Genomic DNA, 26,250 nt, shown 5'->3' with positions numbered 1-26,250 from the left:
TGTGAGGCGGAACTACAAATTTAAAAAAAAAAAAAAAAAATCTGTTTTTTTTATTTTATTCATAATAAATTATGTTTCATATATAAATATTTGATATGAAATGAAAGCCCTGTTTCTCCTGAACAAAATGATATATAATAAGTGTGGGTGCATTTAATATGAAAGAGGTGAATTACGGTTGGACAGACATATAGCGCAAATGCCAGGTTTTGTTTACATTTTGTTTCGTTCACAACTTGTACATTTGACTCCGTCCTGAAGGGGTTAAATCCCTAAATCCTTACCCACATGTTAACATAACTAGGTCTCATTGCAGAAACCATCAGAGAGCAGCCAAACATTGAGCCTCACAGGCTCCAGTCTCACTGGGTGGGGGCGGGTCCTCGCATTTTATATGTCTAACAAGACCCGCCTCCTTCCTGACTGACAGCTGTAATTCAGACCAATCACAGCCCGGAACGGGCCGGTCCCCGCCTCCTGTCAGGAATGACAGCGAGCCACGCCTGCCGTGAAGACACGCCCCCTGTGACGTTAACTCCTGCACGGCTGAGCGGAGACCGATTTCACTGGGCGCGGAGGGCTCCTCCGGCAGCGAGCGGGTTAACAGTCTCAGAGGCCACGCCCACTGTTTGTATGTGAGCGGAATCCGTCCGTTCTCGGCCGCCATGTTGGGAAGGTCGGGGGAGGAAGCTGGGGGCGGAGTGAGAGCGGAGTGAGAGCGGACAGCGAGCTGTGAGAGCGCCCCCTCCCTCCGCCGGAGACCGAGCGGCCCTCACCCCAGCCCGGCCTTCATGCTGAGCACGGAGCGGACTAGGAGCAGCCAGGGAGCCAGCCCGGAGCTAGCGGCCGGGTAATCCGAGCCCAGCATGGACAGCACGGCCATCATCACCCAGGTCACCAACCCCAAGGAGGAGGGCATCCTGTCCTGCGCCCAGGAGAAGGGTGAGACATGGGGGGGGGGGACTGAGAGTGACACATTGAGGGGGGAGGGGGGCAGCCTGGGACCCTGAGAGTGACACATTGAGGGGGGTGGGGGGAAACTGGGACCCTGAGAGTGACACATTGAGGGGGGGGGGGCAGCTTGGGACCCTGAGAGTGACACATTGAGGGGGGGGGGCAGCTTGGGACCCTGAGAGTGACACATTGAGGGGGGGGGGGGGGCAGCTTGGGACCCTGAGAGTGACACATTGAGGGGGGGGGGGGCAGCTTGGGACCCTGAGAGTGACACATTGAGGGGGGGGGAGGGGCAGCTTGGGACCCTGAGAGTGACACATTGAGGGAGGGGGGGCAGCTTGGGACCCTGAGAGTGACACATTGAGGGAGGGGGGGCAGCTTGGGACCCTGAGAGTGACACATTGAGGGGGGGGGGCAGCTTGGGACCCTGAGAGTGACACATTGAGGGGGGGCAGCTTGGGACCCTGAGAGTGACACATTGAGGGGGGGGGCAGTTTGGGACCCTGAGAGTGACACATTGAGGGGGGGAGGGGCAGCTTGGGACCCTGAGAGTGACACATTAAGGGGGGGCAGCCTGGGTCCCTGAGAGTGACACATTGAGGGGGCGGGACAGCCTGGGACCCTGAGAGTGATACATTGAGGGGGGGGGGGGGGGGCGGCAGCCTGGGACCCTGAGAGTGACACATTGAGGGGGCGGGACAGCCTGGGACCCTGAGAGTGATACATTGAGGGGGGGGGGCAGCCTGGGACCCTGAGAGTGATACATTGAGGGGGGGGGCAGCCTGGGACCCTGAGAGTGACACATTGAGGGGGGGGGGCAGCCTGGGACCCTGAGAGTGACACATTGAGGGGGGGGGGGGGACAGCCTGGGACCCTGAGAGTGACACATTGAGGGGGGGGGGGGGACAGCCTGGGACCCTGAGAGTGACACATTGAGGGGGGAGGCAGCCTGGGACCCTGAGAGTGACACATTGAGGGGGGAGGCAGCCTGGGACCCTGAGAGTGACACATTGAGGGGGGGGGCAGCCTGGGACCCTGAGAGTGACACATTGAGGGGGGGGGGGGCAGCCTGGGACCCTGAGAGTGACACATTGAGGGGGGGAGGCAGCCTGGGACCCTGAGAGTGACACATTGAGGGGGGGGGCAGCCTGGGACCCTGAGAGTGACACATTGAGGGGGGGGGGGCAGCCTGGGACCCTGAGAGTGACACATTGAGGGGCGGGGGCAGCCTGGGACCCTGAGAGTGACACATTGGGGGGGGCAGCCTGGGACCCTGAGAGTGACACAATGAGGGGGGGGGGAGACAGCCTGGGACCCTGAGAGTGACACATTGAGGGGGGCAGCCTGGGACCCTGAGAGTGACACATTGGGGGGGGCAGCCTGGGACCCTGAGAGTGACACATTGGGGGGGGCAGCCTGGGACCCTGAGAGTGACACATTGGGGGGGGCAGCCTGGGACCCTGAGAGTGACACATTGGGGGGGGCAGCCTGGGACCCTGAGAGTGACACATTGGGGGGGGCAGCCTGGGACCCTGAGAGTGACACATTGGGGGGGGCAGCCTGGGACCCTGAGAGTGACACATTGGGGGGGGCAGCCTGGGACCCTGAGAGTGACACATGGGGGGGGGGGGCAGTCTGGGACCCTGAGAGTGACACATTGAGGGAGGGGAGGGGGGGGCAGCCTGGGACCCTGAGAGTGACACATTGAGGGGTCATAGTACACATTTATTAGTACTAGGTTCCATGGTAAATTACAAAAAAGGCTAAATATGGCTCTTGGTTTGTAGAACACCATGGTGGTAGCATAGTTCTGGAGTACCTAACCAGATAGGCAAATGGAATTCTGTAACTGGCTACAGAGGAATTGACCCGCATGACTGGGAATGTACATCATCCATGCGCTGGGCAGATTAAGAATTGGCTCTGAGAGTATTAGAAGAAGTGGACTCTGGACTTGAACCCTTTATGTAATTGGGTATTTTGGATCAGGGGCAAAATAAGACCTTAGGATCCTGGGATTAAGGCGTACTCTATAGCTTTGTGGGTCACTTGGCAAATAATTTTTGGGGAACCTGGGTAGTGGCCCTAGACAAATTTAGTTGCTGTGAGTCTGGGTCTAAGCAACTCTAGGCAGAGTGAGTGGGACTTAAGTCCAACAAATAGCAATGTTGCTGGAAAATGAGTTACTGTGAGTTTGGATCCTCTAGGCGTTAGACTGATTATTGAGTAACCTTGGATAAAGAGTGCATTGAAGGGATTGAGGTAGCTACTGCAACTCTGGATCATGAGATCCCTCGGAGGTTGAATGTTGGGAACTACGGATAATGAGAACTCGAGGAAGACCGTTCAAACTGTTTGTCTACGGGCACACGACTGACAAGTGGCTGTTTTGAACAATCTTTGCGGTATTAAAGGGATAAGAGGCTGGGATAGACACATGCCTAGGTATGTGTGTCTAGGGGGTACAAGGCAGAGGTATAACTGGAATTGTGAATTTATGGGGTGTAGTTAGTCAAAATGTATCTCTTTTAAATAGGAAGCCCTATTCCCATGAAGCTCTGCAATCATTAATCAAGCTGATTAATGAAGTGAGCATTTATTTTTGGTATTTTATCCTTAAAGAGTGGATTTATGACGACCTCCTTAATGGGATTCAACTTGGAACATTTTGAGGACTAGATAAAGAAGCCCATCATTCTTCGTGCTTTGTGGTCTGCAAGAAAACCATTATATCCGCTACATTTTCTAGTTTTACCATTGAATTCCCACTGCTGTTGGAGTACAGCTTTGCCTGTATATTTCCATGAAAGCCTTATAAACTCTGTATGTCTCATAAAATGTGCTCTGTAATTTCTGTTTTTGATTTACATATAAATCAGTGTGTGGGAATATGCTGCCATTTGTAGCTTAACTTCTGATCAAACTGCTTTTAATATTTGCTTAGATTACTAAAGTTAACCATAAAACTGATCTGTCAGGTAAGCAAACCTTTACATTGATCACTTCAACATATATGACCGTAAACATAACTTTAAAACTGGTCAGGATATCTGCAATATTTCAAACACAAGCCGTTCACTTACGGTACTTTGTATTTTTTTTAAATTCACAAATCTATTTTTTTCCCAGCGTGCATCTGGCTACCTTGATTGGCAGCTAATTTTGTTGATTATTTTGGTTTTTATTAATGGCCATTTAGCTGGTCCTTTTTCTCCCCAGTGCATGTCCATGCTCAAGGCTTTTGGTAATAAACTGAACTGGCACCTATGTCCCGCCCAGCAGAATAGGACCTATAGTCTATACGAAACACGTGACTTTTCTATGCTTTTAGTTAATGTATTTTTCCTCTGGTCTTATATTTGCTTTATGTCCTTATCTTTGTTCTTAAAATATACATGTATATAGTTTAAAAGTCATTTGCCATAGGGTAAGTAAGTTGTAATCATTTACTCTGGTGCTAACCCCCTATTAGAATCCTTACACAGGGTAGCTGGGTTATTTGGGCTCAATAAAATCTGTTACAAGCGATTATGTAGCCACAAACTATATCTAGAATTCCCAGGAAGCTGCTTCCTTTCCTAAGTCAATCTTCTAGTCTCCATCGCCACATAAGAACGCTTTGGATCTTTGCCCAAGTCTACAAATTTCACAGCCATAAACTTCACTCGCAGGCTTCCCCCTCTGTATCTCCGGCACCAGGAAAGACCCTTTCTTGACACTAGAAATGATGTATGTAGATAGGTTTGTGTGTTAGTGTGTGCCCTAATCAACGGGGTTTCGGGAGGATAGAGAATCCAGGAGGCTAAGATCTGCACAACTGTCTCTTTGGGTCCCAATCCTGCACAGTGTGCCTAATGTTCAAACTTTGCTAGGATGGCCTGAGATTGCTAGGATTCCCTAGTTTAGGGAATGTTCTTATAGGAGAGTAAAATAAAGTGTAGACTAAAGATTATTGAGGGTGGTGGTTAATTTCTGCTGAAAGTCATACATCGGTGTTTGTGACATTACTTGCAGCGGCAGAATATGCTGGTTTAATCCTTTGGATGGCATGAAGGAGGGCGATATGGCATTCAGCAAGGCAGATCTTTTGAATGACATCTTCAGCTGGAAAGGGCATGTGTGTTAATGATATGTTACTATGTAACCTTTATATCTCCTCTTACCCAAAGCCAAGATTGCTCTGTAGTCTGTATGGACTCTGACTTCAGTAAATAGAAAGACGTATGGCAGCCAATATTGGACCAAGATTTCTTTTGCATCCAATTGTGTCCTGAGAGCACACTTTAAAATTTTATTTTATTTGTTTTGCCCTCCTCTCTGGAATATCCATTCTGCTTGCTTCAGTTGAAGATTTGGTTGAGGCCTAGACCCGAAAGCCTATGGTTAATTGTAAATATTTTATTCTTAAATCACTGCTAAGTTCTGCAGAGCTGTACAATATAAACTGTATTCCAGCCGTAAATGTTACGTGCTAAATATACAAAAGGCTTGTTGGTGTCGGCTTGTGTTTTGAGATTCACTATTGGTTCTAGAACTTTGTCAGAATCCAGAATGCTTGTGTGTGATGGACTGGTCAGATGATCTTGATCTGTTCTACACCCCCTACTTACGTAGCTGAAATGTTCCTCTTGGTAAAAACGGCACTAGATTCTCACTATATGTGAGGCAGATCATTACGTAACCCATTAGTTTGTGCATTCATTAATTGGCACTAGGTCCTGCTTATTAATCTAGATGTTGAACTAAAATTATATTTGCTTGTATAAAGGCTGACAGGTTTATGGGAGTTGTAGTCCAACATTATTAGGGCGGTGGGGAGGTTGCTGTGGGTGGTGCTTGCTTCTGGTATGTGACAATTTTTATACATCAGGTGCATCAAGTGGCATGTCTAATGTCTCTATACAAGAATAGGCCACTTCTGTATGTGGGTGACAATTGAGTTATGCAATCGATACAGCAGGATGCCCCTTAATTCCTGATCGAGAGCATTCGTACATTGTAAAGTGGGCCATGTACCCTAAATGGTGAACTATGATTAACTGGTGTGTAAGCTAAAGTAAGAGGTGGTAAATCAGCATTTCAAATCAGTTGGGTGTATGTTTTCAGCCATGTCAGTTTGTGGCGTTTGTTAACCCCTTAAGGACCAAACTTGTGGAATAAAAGGGAATCATGACATGTCACATGTCATGTGTCCTTAAGGGGTTAAATACGTCCCTATAGGGGCCACAGGAGCTGGTTTGGGAGTATGGGGTACACAAGGAAGGTTCAGTAGTGCAATAGGTGTGGATGGCAATGCAGGGGTTAACCCCTTAAGGACCAAACCTCTGGAATAAAAGGGAATCATGACGTGTCACACACGTCATGTGTCCTTAAGGGGTTAAAATAATTTACCTGCCTTACCCTGCAGCAGGGCATGTGAATTTAATGGGGAAAAATGACACACACAATCTTGTGTATGTATGGTTTCTAAGTTGGCTATCTGGTTATGTGACAATCTAAAGTACAGTTTTTCCTACTACAATACTTTAGTATATCTGTGTGGAAGTTATATCTAACCATTTTACCATTCTTGGCACCTGCACATCTAGCCACACTTTCCAGGAGGGCAGAGTGTGTAAACTGGTTAACCTGGTCATGTGAGGCTATTTGTCTAAATGTTGGCACAGATCATGTGATTGCTGCATTTAAATAGTATGTCCTCCCAGCCAGCAAATGTAACCTCTTAATAACTTTCCTAAAATAGTTTCTTCTGATTGGGCAGAAACCGTTCATATTTGTTTTTATGAAGCTTGTTAAAATCTCATAAAACTAAGAACAATAGTTACTTGACTATTTCAACCCGTCCTTCTTTAACAGTCTCGGTGTTGGCAGGTGAGGTATGCCGGGCACTTCACCCTGCCTCTATTTAAAGGACATCCAAACTATTTCCTAATCCTTTTATTTTATATTTAAGTATATGTAGAATGAGAAGCGTATCCCTAACCTTAGTATATGACCAGATCCTTCACCCATATACATGCACCATGGGTCAGGTGGTGTTTTGAAAACTTGAATATAAACAATGAGAGCTCCACAGAAAGCCCTCTCTTAAATCAAACCAACGGAAGGTGGGGGCAGGGTTAAAAGTGAACTTCATTATCCATTTTGGACCTCAAGGTCCTTAAACATAGGAAAACCAGTGCTTGAAAACCAACAGTTAGTCTCTATGATCTTCCCTGCTTCACTCCCTGAACAGATACAGGAAAAACCATAGAGACTAACTGTTGGTTTTCTAACACTGTCTGACCATAGGCGCAAGTATGTGGCTGAAGGATCCTGTCCTAGACTGAAGGTAGTGATGTTTATTATTCAAAAAAAATTTTTTTTCAAAAACTTAAGTATTAAAAAAAAAAAGTAAAAAAGTTGTGTTCTGGTGACCGTTGTCCTTTACATTTTTAGAGAGCTACATTTGGTAGTGCTGGACTTGGCTCATTGGCTTTTCTTGCTGCAGAGAAGAGGCAGGGGTCGGTGCCTGGTAGACCCAGGTTAACGTCATAGCATTCTTAGTGTGCTGTAGTGGTCTTGGTGCTTGGAATATTCCTTTGCCACTTACCATACCATAAGGGTTATGTATAAAGTGTCTACTCTCAAAAGTTGTTGCATGGTTTGGCATCGCCAAATCAATGAACTTGCTGGTTCCTCTGGTTTCCATAGTGATTGCACCCTTTTCGGTCTTAAGACCACTTTTCAGTACAGAACACCTTTTTATACAGAACTCATTGTGTTTACCATTCTTTTTTTTTTTAATTTTAATTCTTTATTTTTATTGTGCCTTGAATGACAATACATACAAGCTCTTGGTGCCCCAACAGCATTCCTCGAGCACATTTTCATGCATAACAGATGAAGCACTATGATTATTGGCATATTTTTATAGGTAAAGTAATATAGATTAGATCAGGCTGTTAGTTAAAGCGACATACAATAGCAAAAATCGTGGTTACAGGAAGTGGATTAACATGACTGGCTGCAGTTAGTGGCCTGCTGAGTTGGTACATCATCCTAATAAGTTGACAAGCCATGAGGGTGCAATTCGTTATATACATATATCGATCTCTATCAGATTGCACCACATAGCTATGTTATCACAATGCAGTTATGCAGTCTAACAATACCAGGATACATTTGCTAGGGTTTTAGTCATAAGAGACAGGTTAAGGGCATAGTACCCAGGCTAAGCAGTGGGTCTAGACAAATAATTTGAGGCTGCATCAATACGTGTGGAGATGCCTAAGGCTGCAATGTGGCTGACCAAGCGATTAAACATATATGGGCTAGACAATAAACGGCGACTGGTATACTGCACAGCGCTCCAGAGGCAGCGTGGGGGAAAGCACCGAGAACCATGTGCGTTGTAAGGCTCTTGGTGTGCAGTGTTTAGTGCAGCCGGTGGCTACCCCCCACAGGTAATCAGTCCAGTGTCTGCTTAACCGATACCCATGTCCGGTATGCTCTCGCTGCGGGCGTTTGGCTTCTCCAGGGTCAAGGTGCGTTTTGGGCAGCACTCACCCTTTCGTTGGCTTCGGGACGGTTCAAGGGCTTGCAACTTCGGGCTCCAGGCCCCATGACCCAGAGTGTCTAAGTCCTGTTTTCCACGCAGGCGGTGGAGTGTCCTGTTGTGTGTTTGTTGCTTGCGGCGGGGTTCTTTCCGCCCACATGGTGGTCTCTGCTGGGTAGGCGCCCCTCTGACCCTCGGCTTGCGTGGGTTGGTCTTGGGCTTGGTAGATTGCTGGGTAGGTTTTGTGCCTGTTTGAAAGCCTTCAGTGCTTGGGCTTAGGCCTCTCTGGGTGCCCCTTTGTCTGGGTCGTTGTGTGGGTTGCACTCGCCTCTCCAGCTTGGCCCAGAATCGGGCAAATAGCTCGTCGATACCCTGGAGTGTTCGCTCCACGTGGTCCGCTGTTGTGTGTGTGAGGTGAGTGTGTCCGCCATCTTGGGTAGCCCAGGGGAGCGTAGCTGCTCCTGGTCTGAGTCAGCCTGTTGTTCACTGTGGCAGGTATATGCCGCCCGGGTGCTTGCCAGGTAGGACCGGGATAACCCCCGCCGGTCCAGGGGGGGGGACACCTCTTTAGTCGTGTGTCGCCTCCAGTTAGAGCTGTAGGAGAGCGGCCGTCTCTCCTTGGCCCAGTTACTGGTAGGCCGCAAAGCCTTGAGTCAGGTTTGCCAGCGGAGGAGCGGCCCGCGAGAGGTATCCCCGGAACCGCCGGCATGTCAGGATCAGGTTGGGTAAGGTTCTGCAGCCCAGTAGGCATTTAGCTCGTTTTTGCTGTCGAGTTTAGTGTGCCAGACACAGGAGCTCATGCAGCACACGTCTGGACTGCTCCGTGGTCAGGCTCCGCCCCCGTGTTTACCATTCTTGTATCAATCTGCAAAAGATCAGAAGCAAGTCTCATTTTATTTATATTAATTTGTACTTGCATTTTTGTGATCTATGCATTAAAACCAATTGGAATCACTGTTCAGATCACTTAGGATAATAGGAATTTTGAAAATTTCCTTAACAAATGGTTGAATTACTGGAGCCAGGTAGCCATGGTTACTAAAATGTTACTGCCAACACCTAAGTCTGTCGATTTTTATTTGAAAAGGGAATAATGTCAAATGTTTGAAATGGTTATTCAAGTAGTTTTACAGCGTTTTGTTTGTTTTTTCTTCTTTTGTTTGATGGGTGTGCGGTGCTTAAAGGGACAATCTATGGAATTGACAGCACATTTTTTTTATTTTAAATTTTTTTATTTTTTTATTTGCAAAGGGAAAAAAAAAAGCTACTTGCCTTAAATTCCTCCGCTAATCCACATACAAGCTGCATTCACAGACCCAGTTATTCAATAATGAAACTCTATCAAGAGTCACCTATTTGGGACTGTCAGATGTAATATTCTCCAATAAAGCTTACCCAGCAGAGGTTTGTGGGACATGTAGTTCAGCCCTTGGGCAGTGGTAGGCAACCTTCAGCACTCCAGATGTTGTGGACTGCATCTCCCATAATGCTTGTACATCCATAATAATAGTGGCAGTCATGTGAGATCTAGTCCAAAACATCTGGAGTGCCGAATGTTGCTTCCGCTAGACTAGGGTATGTATGAGGTCCAAGTGGATCCTCAGAATAAACTCCTAGCAACTGGGCTATAGCTGCTATAATTGGTTGAGGTTTGTGAATGGGGACGGCTGCTCCCTCAGAGCCGGGCAAACTAGGTGTGGACTTGAGTGGAGTGTACTCATATTTTGTGCAAATTCTGCGATTTATTTTTATTTTATTTAGAAATTCTTAAACAAGAAAAAGTGAGTTATAAGCAATTCTCCAAGGCGGGTCAATAAATATTCCAAGGGCCGAGCACTCCATTGTACTAAAAACTAAGCTCAGTGACTTGTACTAAAATCAAGTGATGCTTTTTATTCAGCTAATGCAAGACGACGTTTCAGTCTCAGGGAGTAACTTTTATCAAAATCGGGCTGACTCCAAAGCATGAAACTGAGGCTGTGTGATGTCAGAATGACATCACATCCATAGGTGAGCTCATAGAGCATTGAACTAACAAAAGAAGTCTTATAACGTAAGCAGTGAAAAGGGAGAAAGCAACGGAGTAGGCTTTACTAAAATCAAACTACCCAATGAAGGAAGGAACGATAGAAAATGAAGTATTTAGCTTGCCCGTGTACATACATATAATTATAACCCAACCAACTGATATACCCATCCACTTTGTGATTTTGTATGGTCTTCGTATTGGTACAACCTGAGTGATTTATACTCTATATGATACATATATGTATTTGTGAAAATTCTTAAAGCAAATAAAATAAAGTACTTCTAATTGAACTAAACACCAGCCTATATGGGCTAACCGGTCACTAAATCTAAGAGAAATATGTAACATATTATACACGTATGCCGCAGTACGTCAATCTAAATATGTCTGTACAAATATACACAATGTGGCAAAGGAATCTGGACGGAAAGCCAGTCCTTCAATATTACAAAGTAACGTTCAGTACCCAAAGCATCTGATCTAGTATTACATGTAACAATACTTATATTAAGTAGACACATGCAAAATATTGTGATATAACTTGTAGCAAAGGCTGATGACACAGCTCAATGTATACAGGAATAAAAAAAAAAAATCTAAAATAAGTTTATTTGGAAGAATCGGAAACCTTCAAGGATGCATGTCTCGGATATAATCCATCAAGCCACGCAATCTGGGTTGATCACACTGTAGCAGAACCTCTACCTTAACTAACAATATTATCCAACCAGGTAACCTTCTATACAATATATGCATACGTCAAACGATATAAACCTGCAAGACAGGCTCACAGATCCGTGTTCCATACCGCAGGAAGGGCTCACGATCAAAAGCCCAGAATTAACTTAAAAGTAAATGGCAAAGTAATGAGTGATGCTGAAACCAAATTAAATTATACAACAAAAGACTTGCCGAATGTGTAGAGCACATGATTACACACACAATCCTGTTATCCCATATAGGCTGGTATCCTGGTTATGTGTACATGTATGTAAAGACTTTCTTTAAACTTTTCCTTCTCTACTTGTGGGGGCATCAATCAGAAGTCCCTCCTCATCTACAAAAGAATTCTCACTGGTCTCTCGATCTGTGCAGCTGTATTTATAGGAAGACTCTGTGGAGCCAGAAGCTCTAAGAAGAAGCTTCTGTGGCTCTCCTGAGCTAAACCCTGCAATGCGAGTCCAGCTTTTGGCTGAGGGCAACAATTGTTTTCTGCCTATGAGCTAATTTCTGCGCCACTGGGCTAAGTCTTGACTCTGAGATTTGGCGTTTCTGGTGGAAGTAATGTAGGCAAAGAGCGGCACCGGCAGACCCCCAAGTAAGAAGACAAGGTGTTCTAAACCAGTTTGACTACTCAGAGGGTGGGCACCAAGGCATTTATGGCACCATAACCACTACAGCGTGCTATGTTGATTATGGTGCTTGGCATGTTCCTTTGTGATATTTGGCTCATGTTGTGCTTGCATTCACTATTACCACCTACTGCTGGGGAAAAAGTGATCTTCATTTGGGTAAGCGCCGCTGCCTCTAGAGGACTGCCTAAATGGCAGTGCTTGGGCAGAGAATGCTGCCGGTGTTGACGGTTTTCTTTTAGTCCTCAATCAATTGGATGCGCTACCGTGCAAGCTTGAGACGGCACTGTTCATGTGCCAAAGTAAAAGGTTCCAGCGGGAGTATGCTTCACACTGCCAAAACAACTCGGGGTTAGTTATCAAAGTGAGTTTAAAATTGAAGGCCAGAATAGACAGACTGGCAGCATAGTTGATTTTTGCCTTAAGTGTGAAACTCCGTTCGAATTCGCAGTGATTAACCAATCCGATACATGTAGCGTATTTTCAGTACTCTTGCAGCACCTGGGGAGCCATATTAAAAACTTGACTTTGGTTCTATTTTCATACAAATAAGTTCTAGGAGAATCTATAATTGGCTCTATAATTATCCATTTTGCATATTCATAGCCAAAATCACAGAACGATGCAACGGTAACATTATTATTCAGGGAATTAAAGTTGTTTGCTTGTAGAATTTTAACATGACACAGTCCATGTCTGTATTATTATTTTTTTTTAATACTTTATCTCTTTAATTTGTTTTATACTGGTGTGAGACTAGTAGTGTCAGTGAAGCTGTAGTTTTACAGTGGGACGGGGGAGGAACTAATCTTTAATAAACCAAGATTTTAAAAAGTCTCATTAAAGGAACACCCAGTCACCATAACCACTGCACCCAAAAGCCTAGATTTCTGTAACATTAAGAAGATTACGTTCCCCTCCATTGGATAACATGCGTTATTTGTTTTCTTAACCTTGCTTTTAAGTAAGGCTGTATGATACATTATAACAGGTATTATATAGTTATTTAGAACAATAAATGACATGTAACAGGCAGTTTGTACAATTTTTTTAATGCATGTAAATACGTGTTTTCATTGCATCTTACGGGTTGCTCCATGGGGGGGCCGCCATCTTTTAAGTCCATGTTGTTCCAAAGTGCTGCTTTCACAATAGCAGATCATATGCAGTGAGCAGCTGAAGCTAGGCCACAAGGCATTTCTGAGATGCCTGGGGCTTGCATGTGATGTGAGCAAGCACGAACTCTTAGTAGGTGCATCTTTTCATCTAAATAATAATACAATTACTTCTCCTTTTTACCATTTCATGGTGCTCTGCTTTTGTCAGTGTGTGTGCGCTCCAGCAGGTTAATCCTGGCTAAATTATGTCTGGTGTCCTAAAACAGAGGTCCCCCAACCCAGTCCTCACGGACCACAAACAGTCCATGTTTTGTCAGTATGTCCATTTAAATAAAGAAGCGAAATTCTTAAATCTTGGACTGTTGGTGGGCCATGCGGACTGGATTGGGGACCACTGCACTAAAACTTTAACCATATCTGCAGTGTATGCATGCTACATACTGGGTCTGAGCTTAAAGAACACTCCAAGCATTATAACCACTGAAGCTCGCTGTAATGGTTTTAGTGCCAGGATTGCCCTCCCAGGTTAAGTAATCAATCAGTTTAACAACTTGCCTGGGGTCCACTGAGCACCACCTCCTGTGCCACCGGAAGCTCCTTCATTGAGCTGGGAACTGTCTGTTGGAGCGGCACTCTAACTTAAACTCTATAACTGTTAGAGAGCTTAGCGGCACTTCTGGCATCAGAACCACTCTAACATGATGCAGTGGTTATGGTGCTTGGAGTGTTCCTTTAAATTGAATGCCCAGCATGAAACATTTATGTGAGTCCTTCCCTATCATGGCAAACCTACATTTAAAGGGATCCAAATCCGTTTTCCTGGCACTAAAGGTTTATAAGGTGCCCTCACTGCGGGCCTGAAGGAGTTCAAATCCCTCCAGCCAATGTTACACGGCGGCTCTGGTTTAGGCTCCTAAAGCGTATGCATGGCAATGGCCTGATTCTAGAAGTCCTCATGCAAAAAGTAATGACGTCCAGCGTCTGTTACCGGACCAAAGGTCCGTTTGATTCCAGAATAGTGGCTGTCTGGTAGACCGAAACTAGAGGCTGACTTGGTGCAACAATGTAAACATTGCAGTATCTTTGGACCTGCAGTGTTTAGCATCGCAGCACTAAGTGCATAAGGGACCCTGCACTCAGACCACTTCAATGAGCTGAAGGGTGTGGGTGCCTACAGTGTCCCTTTAACAAGACGCAAAGTGGACAAAAGGTAAAAACCAAATGAGTTTAGGCCGAGGACTGACAGAATGTTTGCGGTGCTCAGTGTCTCTAGTTAAAGATTTAACACGTTGTACCTCTTACATGAACTTTTCCATAGTTTGGACAGGCCCAGCCTGATCTTATTATTTTTGCAGATCACACTGATAACCTTTCGGTAATGTTATGGTGAGTGGCAGATAATCCAGGGAGGTTATTACAGGAATTTGTTCAGCCACTGCAATGAAACAATCTGAGGCTCATTAAAAAGTAATTGCATTACATTTTATTTGTCGATATTTATTTATTACAGTGTATACGGCCAACACACTTTTTTTCACAAAAGTGAGACTTTTTTTTTTTTTTCTGTGAATTACAAATTTTAGGCCAAACTAGCCCAGCTGATTAAGAGTTTCTCGAGTTTGGCTATTTTGGTCTTAAATCGGAAATTAACTTTGAGTTTTCACTTTAGTGAACAACCCTGCAAGTTTTAAATACAGTCAGAGAAGTTTAGACCACAGTATGTAACTTCAGGAAAAAATGCTATGAATTCCCATTCAGTGAACTAGCCCACCAGCGTTTAAATTTAATTCTACAAAAAATATTCTGCAAAACCATTTCTAATTGTTTTAAAAAAGCCAAAAAACAAACCTTTCACCAAATCAAAATCCTTGTGTGTCTGTACATGTTTATCATGATACACTTCATTTTTAATTCTGTCCGTATCCTCTCCAGTGTGTGACCCCAGAACGCTGACTTAGTGCAGTGATCCTTGGAGGGCTGGAGGGCAGAAGACAAGTTGCTTTAAAAAAAAAAAAATAAAAAAAAAAAAATATATTGTTAAATAGTTTTAATTTCTTTCCACGCAATGTATTTGTACCAGCATTGATGAAATATTGGTATTTAATATATTTGCCGTCAGGGAGAACCTCACACGTGCAATGGGTAAACTCTCATTGCAAAGCTGCATTCAGCATCCTTTGCACAAGGCATGATGGAAAGTGCACAAAATGGGTTATCCCTCTTACAATCCCCCAATAGGAACACGGGTATCACTGCAGCAAATATGTTTTGATTAATGATATTAAGACTACCCCATCCCCTCACCTCCCCTTTTTGCTGCCCCTTCAATACCCTAGACTAGGGTCAACAACAGGGGTGCCCAAAATGTAGATCCCCAGATGTTTTAGAAGTACAACTCCCTAGATGCTTTGCATGCATCTAGAATGACAAAGCATCATGTGAACTGTAGTATTAAAACCTCTGGGATCTACTTTTTGGGCACTCCTGCTGTTGACCAATTCGACATGTGTTTTCAATCCAGTGGCAATGAATTGGAGATTTCCAAACCTATATCCCAAGACACCTTGTCCCCTGATGTCTTTCATGACTGACCATGTTACCTTACTAGACCCATGCTGTCTGCAGGGAACAAGCGCAAACTACCGGAACAGCAAATGTTTATTCATTTTGTTATACAAAAACGGGTTAAACTCTGATGCATTCTAATAAATCCTAATTTGCTTCCCTTGTCCTTTTTTTAATTCTCTGATCAGGCAGACTTGCACCGATTGTTTTAGGATGGGGGGAGTGTAACCGACCCGAATCTTTGCATGGTGGTTTACCTTGTTACCAAGCAATCGCACAGATGCCAAAGATCACTCGCTTGGAATAGTGTGTCCTAAGGAACGTAAGGAAAAATACTTAACATAAAAACACAGGTGGTGTAAAGTTCAAGGGCTGTGTTTTGCATTGTGCCTTTTTTAGCAGTACATGTCCTCTGTTAACATGTCTGTTTATTGCACAATGTGCTGGTTATTTCCGCACGTAATCTTGAAACTTGAATAAGTAGTAGCTTGGTCAAGCTACTGACTGTGAAGCCTATCTTGCATTGCTGATGTGAGTTTGTAGAGCTAAAAATCGAAACATTGTGAATTAGATCTACTTTGCTGAACGCTTCATATCCATTAACCCTCCTACTACCCATAACTTCCAATATTTGCTGTGTTGACTGCTATAGGTCTCAAAGGCGTCGTGGCCTCTTTAAAGATACTGTCTCCTAATCATTTTCTTATGCGTAGCTGAGATGGTACACTGATTAACAAAGAGATCACATGTATAGCCTTGGTTAATCAGGCTTCCAAACTAGCCATCCTGTTTATTCTCCTCCTCCACTATCCAGAGGTGTTTTATAGGTCACTAGTCAGGACTGTTCCTTTTGAATCAGGACACTTGGAAAGTATGATTACCTATGTTTCGACAATCATACATGTCCCATATTGATTGGAGTTACAAGTATTGCACAGAATGTAAACTGGAGACCTTGATGATATCTGGGCGTAGAATTACATACCCTGTGCATTTATTGCCCCTACAACCAGATTTCACTTTATAGACCCCAATTATGGCTGCTGCTATTTCTTTTTAGCTTGCTTTGCAAGAAGGTATTTATGTTCACTTTGTGCCAGCCTTCTAGTAACTAAAAGGGTTTGCTTCTACTTGTCTATCTTTGAATGCTTACGTGCTAAGCAATTAATCACTGTTTATTGCATTGCACTGCCCTGGTGGAACCCCAAGTGATTATAAATGCTGATTGCTTTAGGGGTTTATTTCTGCCGTTTCAAAGTCTCTCCAGGAGGGAATCCCCACCTGTCCTGCAGTCGCTTGTCAGGCAGATCAATATCTGTCTGGTTTTGTGGTGAAATTAAATGGCTTTCTTGTTCAGTAAATGGAGAGCACAGGGGAGGGGGAGCACGGCGTGAGCTCACCAGGGGAGCATCGGAGAGCACGGTCAACTCTGCAGCTAGCTCCATCACTTGCTCTTTAGTTCCATTTTAATGATGAATTTCATTCATGTGCAGCTCAAATTCTACACTAGGTAAGAATCTTAGAGCATGACTGGATGGTGTTGGAAACATATTTTAACTTCTATGTAAATATATACGTACTCATTTTGTAAATTTGCAGAAAATTAATGCTTTTGAAATTAATGGAATCGGGTTCCTGGGTTTTCGAATTTGTCTGTTTTTCATTATTAAAAGTGGTGGTTAATTTTTTTTTTCTCTACCTTTTTCCAGTGCAGAGGCTCACTTGGTGCTGGTTACCTCTCCGCCTCCCAAAACATGGAGGAGGCAAGGCGCGCTTGCATGCCAATGCAAACTTTAATTGAATCAATGCTTTCCTATGGGGGCTTCCACGTCATGTGTTTTACTTGGAAGCGTGTCTGTCGTACTGAGTGACACGATGCAGGTGGACCCTCTAATTTGAACATTGCAGTTTGTACAATAAAAAAAATAAAAATCTGTCAATACCGTCAAATAGTAGTAATATAGAACCCACTTGAGACTCCTAGGTAGGTGGCTGCAGTTGGTTTTGTTTCACAGGACACAGTAATTATGCTGACAAGCAGTTTGTGAAAAGTATTTAAATAAAAAATAAGTAAAGCTCTTGAACACCATATTCAGTTGATGCCTCTTGCAGCGTATGAATTCTGCATAATGTAGGATAATCCGGGCCAAACTGGCACCACGGGGATATCGGAAATTTTCTGGTGGGACCCCTAATGCCATGTAATTTTTTTTTTTTTTTTTCTCTGACTGACAGTCCGAAGGAATTTAAGATGGGGCTGGTGCAGCTGCATTAATACTGCTAGCAGCCCTTACAGCGGCAAAGTTAGTAACCAGCTATAAAAGTAAGGCAAGTCTCCCTTCTCAAGTCCAAAAGCTTTTCTGAGCCCATTTTGTTCTGCCCCTAGCCTCAACTATCTGACTTTAATGGCAGGAAGAGGCCAGAAAATGGCAACTTTATCTACCAGTGCTCCCATTGCCCCCGGTGAGCATGTGTCTGTGCATATGCTAAATGTATAATTTATTTTTCTATACCCTGAAAGGACCAGTATTTAGAATTTAAAAAAAAGCCTACCTACCATGCATATACACTGCAGTAATAATTACTTTCTAACATTTCAAATGTCTTGCTATCCAAATGAGATGATGGAATATCATGAGCACTGCTCAAAAAAATATGAACACATCCTAGATCTGAATGAATTAAATATTCTTCTGAAATACTTTGTTCTTTACATAGTTGAATGTGCTGACAATCACACACAAATTTCAAAATGGAAATCAAATTTTTTCAACCCATGGAGGTCTGGATTTGGAGTCACACTCAAAATTAAAGTGGAAAAACACACTACAGACTGATCAAACTTTGATGTAATTTCCTTAAAACAAGTCAAAATGAGGCTTGTGTGTGTGTGTCCTCCACGTGCCTGTATGACCTCCCTACAACGCCTGTGCATGCTCCTGATGAGGTGGCGGATGGTCTCCTGAGGGATCTCCTCCCAGACCTGGACTAAAGCATCTGCCAACTCCTGGACAGTCTGTGACGCAACGTGACGTTGGTGGATGGAGCGAGACATGATGTGCTCAATTTGATTCAGGTCTGGGGAACGGGTGGGCCAGTCCATAGCCTCAATGTTTTCGTCTTGCAGGAACTGCTGACACACTCCAGCCACATGAGGTCTAGCATTGTCTTGCGTTAGGAGGAACCCAGGGCCAACTGCACCAGCATATGGTCTCACAGGGGGTCTGAGGGTCTCATCTCGGTGCCTAATGGCAGTCAGGCTACCTCTGGCGAGCACATGGAGGGCTGTGCGGCCCCCCCAAAGAAATGCCACCCCACACCATTACTGACCCACTGCCAAACAGGTCATGCTGGAGGATGTTGCAGGCAGCAGAAGGTTCTCCACGGCGTCTCCAGACTCTGTCACGTCTGTCATGTCTGTCACATGTGCTCAGTGTGAACCTGCTTTCATCTGCGAAGAGCACAGGGCGCCAGTGGCGAATTTGCCAATCTTGGTGTTCTCTGGCAAATGCCAAACGTCCTGCACGGTGTTGGGCTGTAAGCACACCCCTTTCCTGTGGACGTCGGCCCATCGTGCCGCGCATGCGCATTCGCGCTCCCCATAGGAAAGCATTGAAAAAGATTTTCAATGCTTTCCTATGGGGGAAATGAGCGACGCTGGAGGTCCTCACACAGCGTCGGGACGTCCAGCGACGCTCTAGCACAGATAATCTGTGCTATAATCCAGGAAGTTCCCTCTAGTGGCTGTCTAGAGGTGGAGTTAACCCTGCAAGGTAATTATTGCAGTTTATAGAAAACTGCAATTACACTTGCAGGCAGGGCTGCCATCAGAAATTTTGGGGCCCCTGACACAGCTCAAGGTCTGGGCCCCCCGGCGCCTGCACCCGAGTACCCCCCCCCGAGTCCGCCCACAGGGATGCAGTGTCTGCAGGGCCGGTGCAAGGATTTTTGCCGCCCTAGGCAAAAGTAAAGTTTGCCGCCCCCCCATGTGACATCACAGTGCCCCACCCATATGATCTGCCATGTTAACTAACACAGTGCTGCAGTGCCGCCGTGTTTACAATAAAAGGCCTGCAGGGACAGGCTATAGACACCAGAACCACTACATTAAGCTGCAGTGGTTCTGGGGACTATAGTGTCCCTTTAATGTGAGGTAAATTAAAGATTAGTGCCACGAATAATATACTAGATTGCCTACTTACAACCAGATGAGGATGATGATGGGCTTCAGCTGCCGTCTGGCTCCACTGGTCTGGTGTAGAACAGGCTCTCTGGAGGCGGTTTGTAACTGTGGTCACAAAAATCAATGTTCTGGGAGAACGAGAAGCAGCTCCATTTTTTGAGGGCCCTTTACACAGGGTCCACCTTCATGTTCCACCAATGAGTTTGCTCACAGGGGTGTGTGTGTGTGGGGGGGGGGGGGGGGGGGGGAGATGTCCTGATGTGTGTAAGGAATGCATTGTGTGAATCTGTGTTTGTATGTGTAAGGGCTGCAAGGTGAGTTTGTGTATGTATGGGATGCACTGAGTGTGTGGAAGGGGTGCATTGTGTGTTGCTGTGTGTAAGGGATGCATTGCTTGTGTGTGTGTGTCTGTGTGTAATGCATTATGTTTTTCTGTGTGCAAGGGGTGCATTGTGTGTGTGTGTGTGTGTGATGGATGTCAATCTCTCCCCCTACCCCCGTCAATTTCCTTCTTCTCCCCCCTCCCTCTCATTTCCTTCTCCCGCCTCCCTCTCATTTCCTTCTCCCGCCTCCCTCTCATTTCCTTCTTCTCCCCCCTCCCTCTCATTTCCTTCTTCTCCCCCCTCCCTCTCATTTCCTTCTTCTCCCCCCTCCCTCTCATTTCCTTCTTCTCCCCCCTCCCTCTCATTTCCTTCTTCTCCCCCCTCCCTCTCATTTCCTTCTTCTCCCCCCTCCCTCTCATTTCCTTCTTCTCCCCCCTCCCTCTCATTTCCTTCTTCTCCCCCCTCCCTCTCATTTCCTTCTTCTCCCCCCTCCCTCTCATTTCCTTCTTCTCCCCCCTCCCTCTCATTTCCTTCTTCTCCCCCCTCCCTCTCATTTCCTTCTTCTCCCCCCTCCCTCTCATTTCCTTCTTCTCCCCCCTCCCTCTCATTTCCTTCTTCTCCCCCCTCCCTCTCATTTCCTTCTTCTCCCCCCTCCCTCTCATTTCCTTCTTCTCCCCCCTCCCTCTCATTTCCTTCTTCTCCCCCCTCCCTCTCATTTCCTTCTTCTCCCCCTCCCTCTCATTTCCTTCTTCTCCCCCTCCCTCTCATTGCCTTCTCCCCCTCCCTCTCATTGCCTTCTCCCCCTCCCTCTCATTGCCTTCTCCCCCTCCCTCTCATTGCCTTCTCCCCCTCCCTCTCATTGCCTTCTCCCCCCCTCTCATTGCCTTCTCCCCCTCCAATTTCCTTCCTTCTCCCCCCTTCAATTTCCTTCCTTCTCCCCCCTTCAATTTCCTTCCTTCTCCCCCCTTCAATTTCCTTCCTTCTCCCCCCTTCAAATTTCCTTCCTTCTCCCCCCTTCAAATTTCCTTCCTCTCATTTCCTTCCTCCCCCCTCAAATTTCCTCCCTCAAATTTCCTCCCTCAAATTTCCTCCCTCAAATTTCCTATCTTCCTCTCCCCCCTCCCTCAAATTCCCTCCATTCCTCTCCCCCCTCCCACAAATTTCCGCCCTTCCTCTCCCCCTCAAATTCCTACCTCTCCCTCCCCTCCCTCAAATTTCCTTCCTCTCCCCCCCAAATTTCCTTCCTCTCCCCCCCCAAAATGTCCTACCTTCCTCTCCCCCCCAAATTTCCTTCCTCTCCCCCCATCAAATGTCCTCCCTTCCTCTCCCCCCCCCAAATTTCCTCCCTTCCCTCCCTCCCCCCCCACTCCTCCAAATTTCCTCCCTTCCCTCCCTCTCCCCCCACTCATTCAAATTTCCTCCCTCTCCCCCCCACTCCCTCAAATTTCCTCCCTTCCCTCCCTCTCCCCCCCCCACTCCCTCAAATTTCCTCCCTTCCCTCCCTCTCCCCCCCCCACTCCCTCAAATTTCCTCCCTTCCCTCCCTCTCCCCCTCACTCATTCATATTTCCTCCCTCCCCCCTCCCTCTCCCCCCCACTCATTCATATTTCCTGCCTTCCCTTTCCCCCCCACTCATTCAAATTCCCACCCCCACCCACTCAAATTTCCTGACACCCGGCGCCGGCGAGCGCGCGAGGGAGCACTCTCCTCTGAGTGCTTCCTCTTCAGCTCCCTCGCGCGCCGCGTACTGATGCCGGAGCCGGAAGATGACGTCATCTTCCGGCTCCGGCATCAGTACGGTGCGCGAGGGAGCTGAAGAGGAAGCACTCAGAGGAGAGTGCTCCCTCGCGCGCGCGCCGGGTGTCAGCAGGGCCAGCCTCTGGGGGGCCCTGAGGTGACCGGCTGCTGGGCCCCCCAGGAGAAGAGGCTGGCCCAGTGGGAACATACCGGGGTCGCAGGGCCCCCTGCGACCCGGTATGTTCCCACTGAATGTGGGGCCCGGACGACCTGAGCAGTCCGGGCCCCCCAGGACCGCCGGGCCCATGACAACCGTTGCGGTTGTCATGCCCTGATGGCGGCTTGCAGGGTTAGGAGTAATGGGAGTTGACACCCAGACCACTCCAATGGGCAGAAGTGGTCTGGGTGCCTGGAGTGTCCCTTTAAGTGTTCCCTTTATTTTTTTTGGTGTGTGCTTTTTTTTTTTTTTTTTTTTTTTCTCTCACCCCTTCTTTCCAGGGCTGCCTTGTATTCTCAGTCTGGCTCTGAGGCTGGTGAAGTGATGTGTCCAGCAATAGATATAGGGGACTCTCTAAGCACTTAGTGGTGGTCTCACTTCTTAGAGTGAGGGTGGAATAAAAGTCCTGCGAGCTAACTGTGGGGTCTGTTTCTGGGAGTCTCTAGATGTGAGTACCCACAGAAAGCCATTTAAATTCTGCAGATGTTGAACGCATTACAGCACCTGCTGGTAAAATATAATTGAGTCTCACCGGGGCAGAGCAATGCGAAGCCTCCCGCTGCTTCATATTTCTGTTTAAATGTTCCACCTTGTTTAATTGTCCGTCCATAGAACATTCACCAGCTTGTTACTTTCTCTTCATGTTAATGCACTCGTGTAGCTTTCACATTGTTCAACAAAACCCACGCTGCATGCTTTATAAATTATTTGTTAGTAAAAACGTAACTGTACTAAGAAAAAGGAATCTATCCCAAACCCCTCTCCATGTTTCCACTCTACCTTACTTTAATTTTAACCTGGGGGAGTGAGGCTAGAGGTGTACCCCCTGCAGGATATTTTGGTTACAGGAATTTGGGCAAAAGTTTTTAGAATATTGTTCAGTTTCTTTATTTTGCCCCAAAATTGGCCATTCTTATGTCTGCTCCCCATCATTCCTCGGTTTGTGTTTAACTCCTACATCAGTGTTGGGCGACCTTGGCACTCCAGATGTTGTGGGCTAATGCTGGCAAAGCATGAGGGATCCTCTAGAATGCCAAAAGTTGGCTACGTCTGCCCTAAGTTCTCTCTAGTCCTCTCAGGAAAGGCTGTGTTATTCGCTAGCCCAGGAATGGCACATTTGGAAGCAAAAGAAGCAGAGTTGAAAAATAACTGCTTTTGGATGTTTATCTTTCTACGCAGCTGTTTTTACTTAAAATGCATTACTGTTGACATTTTTTCGCAGTTGCAGGAATCATCAATAGGTGTGCAGGGTCGTGTCTTTGCTGCATACAGTTTTATTAAACCTTCAGGAACTATAGGAGTTCTGATATATATATATATATATATATATATATATATATATATATATATATATATATATATATTCATTTTATAAGATGTATAAAAAAAAATGTAAAAGCAAATAATTATATTTTTTTTATTTTTCCTCCAAACCAAAAATGTTTTGGAATTTACAATTATGTAATTCCTCCAATTTAAACTTCTAGTTAAACTTTACTCTAAAGCGCGCGCACACACCTCTACAGCTGTGTTGGTGAATCCTCAAAAAGAAAAAGCTTCTTGGACACTCTGTACTGGTTACACGAATTATGGTATCCATGTAAGCTCATTGAGCAGGGCCCTCAACCCCTCTGTTACTGTGCGTCCAACTTGTTTGGTTACAAATGCGTGTCTGTTAGTCCGCCCATTGTACAGGGCTACGGAGTTTGCTGGCACTATATAAATAAAATATGTGCGTGGATCGTGTTAGTCCAGTTATGGCCACACTTGTGCAGAAGCATTTGTAAACTACATTTCCCAAGATGCTCCAGTCTCCCAGACTCTGTAGAATTTGCAAAAGGAAAAAAGCACAAGGTGCAGTTTTTGGAGTGCGTACGATAGCAAGCAGGCATGCAATGCCACAACAGCAAGGACAGGCATATTTAAGTGTTCTTGCATAGCAAGACCACTTAATGTTATCCCACATATATATTATTATTTCTTCTTCTTATTATTATTATTATTATTATTATTATTATTATTATTATTATTATTATTATTATTACCAAATTTGCCACCCTAATGTAACTGTGAAGCACTTTGGGCAATAACGTTGTAATTAAATGTGCTATATAAATAAATAATAACATTTACTCCGCCCACTCCAGTTGTAGACTACTGGTGGAGGCAAGAACACTTCACACAATTTCCCCAGAAATTGTAGCTTTTCTAGTAAGACTTACAATCGAACAGTAATGCACCATTTTATAGAATAATATAAACAAGCTAGGTTCCCTGTCTAAGTGTAGGATTGTTAGTAAGCTGGCAACAATTAGACTTACTAGACCGAGTGAGTAGTGGTATATTAAATCAAGCTGAAATGTGACACGAACGATCTGCGTAAAGTATAAACTACTGTAGTACATGGCTTAATGTTGCTGAACATTCCACCCCGGATAGCTCCACAGTGTACACAATAGTGTCCAAAACATGGAAGGATACAAATTGCTAGCCTCAAAAGGAAATGTAGAGGGGAAAAATGATCTGAGAAACACAAAATAAAATTAAATTAAGATTATAACGTCTGCAGTAGGTCAGGCAATGTGCGGTGTGAGACATGGCCCTAGATCCCAACTCTGGTCAGCTGACACCTGTCAAGGGCACTACACAGCTCGTCAGAATGGCGCAGTTTGCAGGCTTAGCAGCTCTTTCACCAGCAAGAGGCTCAATTTTAGCAGATGTGTTGCCTGCCTTTCGCCTGCCCTTGGCTCAATCTTTGTACAGTACAGAAGTTGGCCTGGTCACCTTTCTCCTTGAGGCGTGCTGATGTAGCCTTCGCTGCTTTTGCCATGCTTTTCCCACAAGTAGTCGCAGGTCGACTTCGAGATGAGCTTGCAGTCGCTCAAGCTGCTTGCAGGCATCGTTCCCATTCACAGCACCTGCCAGGCCGCAGAGGTGGTGATGCAGAACCTTGGCCGGGGGCTGTCCGTGACAGCGGGGAAGCACTCCCAGACCGGTCCATCAAGTGAGGGATCAAAGCTTGTTGCCAGCCTCAAGACGAGAGCCCAAAGAGCGATTTAGTAGGCTTATTTCGCTCATGCATGAGGAGCTCTCAAGAATCATGTCCTGTAGCCATTAAGGTCAGGCCCCATCCCCCAAGGCACGGGTTTAAAATAAAAAAATAAATAAATACAATATATAACACATACACACACACACACACACACACACAGACGTAAAATAGGTCTAGCAGAGTTATTCACTAAAGTGAGAATTCATTATATGTAAGGTCAATATAGCCGAACTGGAAATATTCTCTCGGTTGAGCAGCTATGCTTTCAATCGGTCTTCTATGGTCTTAAATTTGAAATTTACTTGGAATTCTCAATTTCGTGAATAACCCTGCTTTTAATTTCTAAATCTAAACACACCCAATATATAGTCAATTTCAGGAGGTGAAGTATAAATCCCAGTGGGTGGTCCAATATAGAATTCCGGTGTAACTTGGATCTACAGTTGATCAGGAGACCTCTTACTTGATTTCCATTCTGATTATACTATCCCATCAGGGGGTGTATTTGGTGATACGCAGCTTTCTTTCCTTTTTGTATTCTTTTCTTATGCCATTGTTTGGCTGGAGAAATCCCTGTGGCGTCTTGACTTGCTTCCATTTAATGCTTCACTTTGTGTGAAAGATGTAAGGCCTTTCATGTCTGCTTTTCAACTTACGCTGCCACCCGCTTGTATAAAGTGTTTAAAATACACAGCGAGGCCCCTTCAGAATGGGAGAACATTGCTTGTCAGGCTGTGTTCATTCTGTTCAGATATTCCTTTCTCTCCAGCCGCATTGGAAATGGTTAAACAGAACTGGAAACCTCCCCCTTTAGGCAAGCTGCTAAAATCTCTATGGTGGGGTGGGGGGGGGAGAGATGCCGACACAAGTACCACAAATATAATGTATACGTCTTGTGTGTATGGCTTAGAGATGTAGTCTAACACTGTTCTAAAATCAAAGCTTTGATACTTTAAACGTTGTATCTTACGGAGTACATCTAACCTTTTAGAAGATAAATAAATGTATGTGTTTGCATGTCAAGTGTACTTTAAATGGTCTTCCAGCGTGTTGCTCTGATTGAAGCACCGACATGGTTAAAGGCATTCTGTAGACTGTACGGAGGAGATCTCAGATACTCCATAAATGCACAGCGCCAGCAGATTCCTCTGTGCTTTAGAAAACGCCTGCTTACAAAGTCCGA

General features: G+C 45.3%; 1 protein-coding gene across 2 annotated transcripts in view; it reads left to right on the top strand.

Annotated features, from left to right (window-relative positions):
* Positions 1-651: 651 nt before the first annotated feature.
* Positions 652-26,250, top strand: part of CTDSPL (CTD small phosphatase like) — a 74,999-nt gene continuing 49,400 nt past the window's right edge. The window contains exon 1 of one of the 2 annotated variants that reach the window (XM_063452736.1): positions 652-942. In XM_063452736.1, coding sequence (XP_063308806.1) covers positions 867-942 — 76 coding nt within the window. In that variant the 5' untranslated portion in view covers positions 652-866. The remainder of the gene's footprint in view (positions 943-26,250) is intronic. The other variant, XM_063452734.1, reaches the window with a different exon arrangement.

This window comes from Pelobates fuscus, chromosome 4 (genome assembly GCF_036172605.1).
Source record: "Pelobates fuscus isolate aPelFus1 chromosome 4, aPelFus1.pri, whole genome shotgun sequence".
Taxonomy (NCBI): domain Eukaryota; kingdom Metazoa; phylum Chordata; class Amphibia; order Anura; family Pelobatidae; genus Pelobates; species Pelobates fuscus.
The sequence above is the reverse complement of the archived record's forward strand: the minus strand, read 5'-3'. Positions and strand labels throughout refer to the sequence as shown.